This window comes from Rhipicephalus sanguineus, chromosome 8 (genome assembly GCF_013339695.2).
Source record: "Rhipicephalus sanguineus isolate Rsan-2018 chromosome 8, BIME_Rsan_1.4, whole genome shotgun sequence".
Lineage (NCBI taxonomy): Eukaryota > Metazoa > Arthropoda > Arachnida > Ixodida > Ixodidae > Rhipicephalus > Rhipicephalus sanguineus.
The window spans coordinates 4,241,756-4,249,851 of record NC_051183.1 but is presented as its reverse complement, the minus strand read 5'-3'; the positions used below and the strand labels follow the sequence as shown (position 1 = coordinate 4,249,851).

At 44.7% G+C, this 8,096-nt stretch overlaps 1 protein-coding gene across 2 annotated transcripts in view; it reads left to right on the top strand.

Annotated features, from left to right (window-relative positions):
* The first annotated feature begins 1,589 nt into the window (after positions 1–1,589).
* The window catches only part of LOC119401237 (uncharacterized), a 28,874-nt gene continuing 22,367 nt past the window's right edge, over positions 1,590–8,096 (top strand). For both annotated transcript variants that reach the window (XM_037667921.2, XM_037667922.2), the window contains exons 1-3: positions 1,590–1,768; positions 3,342–3,434; positions 6,834–6,972. In XM_037667921.2, the coding sequence (XP_037523849.2) occupies positions 1,598–1,768; positions 3,342–3,434; positions 6,834–6,972 (403 nt within the window). In that variant the 5' untranslated portion in view covers positions 1,590–1,597. The remainder of the gene's footprint in view (positions 1,769–3,341; positions 3,435–6,833; positions 6,973–8,096) is intronic.

Genomic DNA, 8,096 nt, shown 5'->3' with positions numbered 1-8,096 from the left:
CATGTTAGCTACAGGAATAACAGGATCAGGACAAACTATGGTTCACAAACGTTGCACTACCAGATTACAACACTCTTGAACAACAACAAAGGTATAGAAGAGATAATAAGAAATCACAAATCAGGAAAAATAGTAAAGCGCAAAATAAGTCAGCTACTTCTTCCATAGTTTTTTTTTTTTCAGTGCATATTGCCTGCTATTTGTGTTCAGTGATTTCCGTCCTCAACAATGATACGTTTGATTTTAAATTTACCTGTAAAATGTTATTTGCATTCAAAGTTGTATTCAAAGTTGTACGTGATATGTATTCAAAGTTGTACGTGAACTATTACTTCTTTTATGTAAGTTTTCCGTGGCTTCCGTTGTTGTGAGTGCTTGTGTGCAAACTGTTGTTTTAGGTGGGAGGACCCCGCCAGGCGTCAATGCCTTTAGTCCTCTCTTTCTGGAGTGTAACATTTTGCACTTGAATAAAATGAATTCAACTCAATTATGAGCTTGTTGATGTCATCATTACGCGGGATTCACGATTCGCTGTGTCCCAAATATATGTTCACAACTTCTGCTACCACAACGGTTTAATCATGACCATGGGCGTTAGTTGTCGCGATGGAAACATGTCACTAGGCGTCAACATGGGTGCATCCACGTCTAACGGTGCTATAGCTGCCAAACACGAATGGACAATGTACAAGCTCTCATATATCACTACACAATAAGCGCTACTTCTGTGAAGACACGTTTCACTTTCGTTGTTATACCGGTTCCTATGACGGAGGGATCAGCCATGTTTTTTCCAGAAAACAGCTAGTTACGAAAAAGTTCATCAGACGACAAAATGTCAAACAACATTTCACTCGATCATCTTATAAAAGCGATATAAAACAGCGGCGCTTGTGCGATGTGGTCAAGACTTTCCTCACAATGATTCGCGTCATCGTCTACTTTGTAACGGTCATTTCGACTAATGGTAAGAGTCATTGTTTGTCATCGCCTTTGTTGTCCGCATTTCTTCTTCCATCAAGAGTATTACTGAAACTGCTGCACTTAACGAAAATTACGGTCACTAATCAAGTCAAAAAGAAAACAGTTTTGTTTTACTTGGTCAGTGATCGCAATTTTCGGTAAGTGGGATGGTAAGTGGTATGCCTAACCAGACAAAGTTTCGTCGAATTTTGTACTGTTACTAGTGGTTTGTGTGCTTGGGTGGAAGGGGAGGTGGAGGGGGGTAGTGTAGAGAGAGCTTTCGAAGATATTGGATTATGTCAATGGAAACTGTTATGAAAACATTTTGCAAATGAAAGACTTCGTTTTCTTTTTATGCGGAGCGAAACGGCTTCTTGCTTCCTGTAATGAGGAACCCGCCTTTGACAATTTCTCATTCAAAGAGTTATTATTCCAATAAAAGCTCATGCCTCTCCACTGGAGCACACGTGCCAGAGATACCACGGAGCCAATAGTCTTCAGAAGGGAATTTTTTAATCGAGCACCATCAAGTGTCATTTCGCCCGCTCATGTTGTGACCAATATTCCCTCATTTATTGCGACCGCAAAATGAACAATATCTCTACTTCTGCTGTTCCACTTGTGTTCGACAGGAATGCCGCAACCGAGGCTGGTTTACCCACGCCTACTCGAGGAACGTTCAGCCGATGGAAGAATGGTGATGCACTTACACGATCAACTCACGCTGAACCTTAGAAAGGCGTCGGTGGCGGCTCGCAACTTTCGCGTCCTGGAACACGAAGATGGACACGAAGTAACTCATTTTGTAAGTTCCATCGCTATATGCATTAATAAAACGCGACTACTATTAAAAATGTCGGTGAAAATATGGCACAAGTTCTTATGGTACCCGCCGCGGTGGTCTAGTGGTTGTGGTGCTCGGCTGCTGACCGGAAGGTCACGGAATCGGATCCCATCAGCTGCATTTCGATGGAGGCAAAATTCTCGAGGCTTGTGCGCTTAGATTTAGGCGCACGTTAAAGAGAATGTGATCGAAATTTCCGAAGCCCTCCACTACAGCGTCTCTCATAATCATATCGTGGTTTTGGGACCTAAAAACCCCAACAATTACATTATTGATTTCTGGCGAGAGCATGCTAACACCAGTTAAAAAGCACGTACGCCCTACAGATATCCTTGTAAGCATATTCGTATATGATGGCATGTCGGTACAGAATTATTGCACAGGAAATGTTGGTATCTGGCAGGCCCGTAGCCAGGGGAGGGGGAGGGGGGCCTGGGGGCCCGCCCCCCACCCTCCTCCCCTGATATTTTGGTGACACCTGGTGTTTTATCGTAAATAAATGATGAAAATAGGCGCTTTTCTTGAATAGTCAAGGCTTTCAGCAAGTGCCACCCTCCCCTCCCCCCCCCCTCCCCCCGAAATATATTCCTAGCTACGGGCCTGGTATCTCGTAAGGAGCGCAATATACAAGTAAGTGAATGCAATGACCGAATGGCCTGACATTTTAGCAATATAACTATAAAGGGGAAAAAGAAACACTTTTTATATAGCTATTACTACTTTGCAAACTATAATAGATTTTTCGAAATGTTTACACTCGCTGTTTACGGTCAGGAAGCGTAGTCCATTGCCTTGACGAATCACCGCATTAACAGCTAAGCAGTGATATCATGACGAAGTTAATGTATTCACAATCACGTTTTACATCTAATCCCAACAACACATTTTAATATATTCAATTGCCTCAAGAAAATAACAATATTAACTTACATAACCTTTTTCTTTGTACAAGGCGTAGTTTCGGCTGTCGTGCTCAATATGTCATTTCAATGTATCATTTTTTTATGTCGGGAAGTAAATATTACTCGTAGGAAAGTTCAGTGTTCTAAACTTTCTAACATTTATTGTCATAATGCTTATTAAATATATCGAACGAAAATCAAGCTTCATCAGTCAAGCGCATCTCAAGATTATAAAAAATTGTAATGTCTGACATTCAAGAAATAAAGAGCAGTAGATGGCCAAGATCTACAGAAGCTAGCGGTGCCATAGACAGATTGAAAACAGCTACGAATTTTCCATCGTAACTTTTATGCGACAGATTATTGTGACAACCATTCCAAGAATCAAGCGCCTCAGCTCGAAGAGGTTATGTTCGCGACATCGCTCGTCCCTGTTTACTTTTTCTCGATTCATGAATACAGCTGGCATAGAAACTTTTTGTCTGGTTTTACATCGCGGTCAGAAGCTCAGATATCTTTCAGAGCTTTTTGTCTTTCTAAGCAAGCATTGGTTGGTTAGTATTGGTCATATCAGTACGTTGAACTTTGTAAAGAACAATGTTCGGTACTCATATACGTAACTGTTTTCACAGTTCGACGGGAGAGATCTGGAACAGAATCTTCACGAAGATGAAAAACAGTTCGCGACAGTGCACCTCACAAGAAGAGACGACGGCATCGAAGTTGTAAGTGTCAACATTTTCTCGTCCGATAAAAATATCAATTTAGCTACTTTTTCCTTCTACTGCAAGTCTTCGCTTCTTCAGTAGTAAACGATATCGACTGAAGCTTTACTCAAATCATGCGCGTCGGCCGTTTCCTACTCCCTCGAAGGAGGGTAGATTGATCCAGGGCTCATTTCTTTTGTTAGACACAACCAAATGATTCCCACAGACAATCAGGCCAAGGAGAGCACAGTGGACAATAATTTTTGTCTTTAACTGTAGTTCAGTAATTATTACACATAAGGAAAGAAACTAAAGCGGATTAAGACTCAACTTGCCGCAGGTAGGAACCAAACCTACAACCGATCGCTACCTACGGCAAATTCATTTTTAATCCACTTTAGTTCCTTTCCGTTTATGCCACAGTTACTGCACTGCGATTTAAAGCATACAGACAATGTCCCCTGTACCTTCCTTAGCGCACGTAGGCAAGGGGGAAATTCGTGCAGCCTTCTATATTTCCGCGCAACATTTTTTTTTTCTGTTAGGCCTTGCCACAATTAGGCTTTGCCACGCCCCCCCCCCCCCCCCATCCAAAAAAAGAAAGTCAGCTACGTGCCTCGTGCGTTGGTTTCATTAGGTTAGACTCCCTCCTAATTGTTCGCGGTGTACATGCGAAGCGGAGAAAGAAAAATGCTGTTATACAACTTACCTGCATTGCTTCTGTCAAATAAGTTGATTAATTACCGGCTTAGAGGAGGTGGCGCTTCGGAGACTTTGCGTTGGTGTTGCACTTACACAAGCAGTAACCGCTCACTGGACGTGGGCAGGCCATGTAGCGCGTAGGCAAGATAACCGCTGGTCATTAAGAGTAACTGACTGGATTATAAGAGAAGGCAAACGTGTGAGCGGGAGACGGAAAGTTAGTTGGGCAGATGAGATTAAAAAGTTTGCGGGTGTAATGTGGCAGCAGCAAGCACATGACAGGGTTGATTCGTGGAACATGGGAGAAGCCTTTGCCCCGCAGTGGGCGTAGTCAGGCTGATGATGATGAACGCAGCACTATCCAACCTTTTGATGCTTCCAGTTGTCCGCGCGTGATCACCCTGCGGCCTTTACATGTAAAGCAAGAACCCCCTCCCCCCTTGGTGCCACAAGGGGAGAGTGCGGTGGCTACGCCCTCGTCGAGCACGTTGACCTCGGCGGGTGTGGGCAGCACCCATAATAGTGCTGTGTGTGACGTGATTGGACCGTCCGAACTTGAAGCAATTCCCCCATCTAGAAATCCTGGGAAAAGATCCCCTTTATAATGAGCCCCCACGGGCACACTCGACACGAAATGATCGCCATGTAAACAATGTAAATACACCTCCTGTTAGGTTTCCTTTCAGTCTCTTCATGCGGCCCCTGCATACCCCTCCAAAGTCTCCGGTGCCTTCAACGACTGGTCATAACAGGATCCAGATGCCCCTTTTGTGATGAACTTTGGGTGTTTCTTTCTTTTTTCATTTATTTTTATTTTTCTCCCTGTCGACTTTCCAACACCTCCTTCCGAAACCCAGTGCAGGGTAGTGAATCGGATAATAGCGTTTGGTTAACCACCCTGCCTTTCCGCTTCAATTCTCTTTTAAATGCGAAGCATTTCTTAGCGAACCTCCGGCACTTTGAGCGTTTCTATCTACGTATCTATCTATCTATCTATCTATCTAGCCGCCTACGTCTGGGTGCTCTCATGATCGCCTCCTTAACTTGGTGTAGACCAAAATTTGCATGGGAGGGTAAGAGGATTTGACGAATATGATTGCCGGGTCATGACATGAATAACGTTAAAACCCTGTCGCGTACGTCGTCAAACTCTTTCCACTAGACACGTGTGGCACATACCCGTTTACCACAGGCCGCGGTGTACGGGTATGCGCCACAGGTGATTGACATTTTATATCTACTCAGGAACGGCGAGAACAGACGTTGGTAACTTACATGCTAGAGCGTTAAGGAAAACCAACATCGGCAGCGTTGACTCAACGAATGGAAATAATAAAAATTAGGATCCCAGCAGGAATCGAACCCAAGCATTCTGCGTGGCAATCAGGTATTCTACCACTGAGCCACGCCAGGTCTATAAACTGGCTTGGAAAAACAGCGTACGCAGGCGTAATATCGGTGCAACGTCAATTGTGGTTGTGGTGCTGGCTATCTAATTTTACAAGACAGCAATAAACACTACATGATACTCCTACGATATGTATTCCTACGATACAGGTGTCATATCAGATGAACGTCTGTAGTTCCAGTGTTGGCTCGTCTTTTATAGCAGTCTAATAAACATTACATTTGTATTCCTATGATTCAGGAAGCTACATTGAAGCATTGCTCGACCCCGGAGCAATACATTAACGAATGTTACATATGATATCCACATCACAGCACCGTCAAGTGCATTTCGTCCACCAGAACGACGCAGTGTCCTCTTCATTTCTTACGAGGCTGGGCGATGACCTCATGCTGAACGAGGATGATGCCAGATTAATTGACAGCCGCTTTGTAGACTAGGCTACGCAGGCCACATACGCCCAGGTAGTCTACGAATACGACAAACACCATCCACTGAAGTTGGTCTACGTAGCACTATCCAGGCCTACCAGCCTCGACGGCCTATACTTCACCAACACGAAGGGTGGCTTCAGGTTCAGACATGTCTCCGGCTCTGTCGACAGATAATTTGTCGACGAAATGACCGAGGCATCCACTAATTCCAACAGCTCTACTATACCACATACTTCACTACACATGGACCCCTCGTCACCACGATCACGACCGGATCCTATAACAAGTCATGACCAGCTGCTGCTGCTCACTGATCATGGTGATGATGCCCTTGTTCAAGAACTGTCAAGAACTTCTTGCACACATGCACACGGGTTCGTGAAACGTGCGTGCGTTTTTGGGATACGTATAAGCACTACCGCTTATACCGCTTACCGCTTCAGCTTACCGCTTCTGGTTTTGCTAATACCCACGTTGCCATTGGCAGCGTTACCCAATCGAAACAACTGGTTATATAACACATATGCGGCTCTTCAACATATATATGTGTGCGTGTAATATATATACAAATCTTTAGCGTCATTTTGTAACGTGTCGCTCAGTAAAAAAAGTTACGCCACAGTCACCTACCCGCCACATGCTTCGCATAGCATCGACTCTCACGGTACGTGGGATCTGCCGAATTTTCTTTCTCTCTGCCTGTCTCTCTCTTTTGTAATGTTTTTATTACTGCAGTGGAAGTTACACACTTCCTGTGGTATTGTAATTATTACAGTGATTAATTATGGACCATCTATCTCAGCAACGTGTTTTATTGGGCTGTCATTTCAATTTAACGCAATCTTATCTCACGTGTTGCGTTGCTCCTCGCAGGAGGGTGTGGTGGGGCCCTATCACAGAATCGAGCCAATGCTCACAATGGAGAGATCTGAAGAGGGACTCATTCCGCACATGATACACGAAATCGAGAAGAAAGAAATGCTCGACATTGAGAGAGCAATACCTGAAAAAGGTAAGCAAACAAGTGAATTATCATGCAAGGGCGTTTTTTAAGGAAAGTATCGTATGTCACCGCGCACAAGGTCGAGTCGCTCTGCATGCCATAAGGAAGCGTTTGTTGCGAATATCTAGCAGAGTGAATCACCTGACGATGTGGCGCGTGTATAAGTAAAAAGAAACAAGTGCGGTGAATTTTCCTTGGGTAAACTTTCATGCGTGCAAAGCGGCAGCAGCTCATAGCATGAACTGGCAACACTAGCCATTAGTAGCAAGCCAACAGTAATGAACGTTCGTGTAATAAAAGTACTTCAGGATAGCCTTCTCGGACGAGTTGGTGTATGCTAAACATATCATAGTATGTCGACGCTCGAAAAAAAAAAAACAGGAGAAGAAGTAGCGCCAGTCTTAATAAAGCTTCAACTAGTAGTGTATATGGGCACAGTGCCATTGTAAGGTGCCCGTGTCAAGCGATGTTCGCGCGTATCTCTTTAAACATTGAGGCTGTCGCTTACAATTTTCACCCACCCTGCAAGATTCTTGTTAATAAATTCCGAGGGTCTGTTACACTATGACCAAGACGACTCGAAGGCGACAGCTTGTGTACCGATGCAATAAAGATTGAAACGTCGCGTCAGTATCCGACGGGCCATTTGGCTTTCGTGCGCCATTCCGTGCATGTCGAGCCTTGTTCGAAGCTGCATACTACTTCGGCCTACCACACAATCATATGGGCTCTAGCTCAGAGTCTTGCATAGAGCACCCTTTCCGCGTTTCTGTACAGCCAATAGTAGGCCGAGTCACGCCAAAGCCGCATTTTTTATGCTCTCACAGCAGCCGGCACCGCTCCGCCGAAGCTTTCCATGATGTCCACCGCACCAGGGGATCGTCTCACACACACCTGCTCAGGCGCATTCGTTCCCGCTCTCCTCATACACTCTCTACCCTCTCGACGTTGTTTGCAAAGACGAAGTGAGCGCGCAGCTGTCGTGGTCACGTGATACTCTTAACAGCGGAGCTGTTCCAAGTCGAGCCTGCGCCGTCTGCATGTCTGTCCGGTGTCACGCAGGTCACGTGACCAGAGGGAGGAGCGGATAAATAAATAAATAAAACGAAATGATGGTGGTACTCTAAATTTAT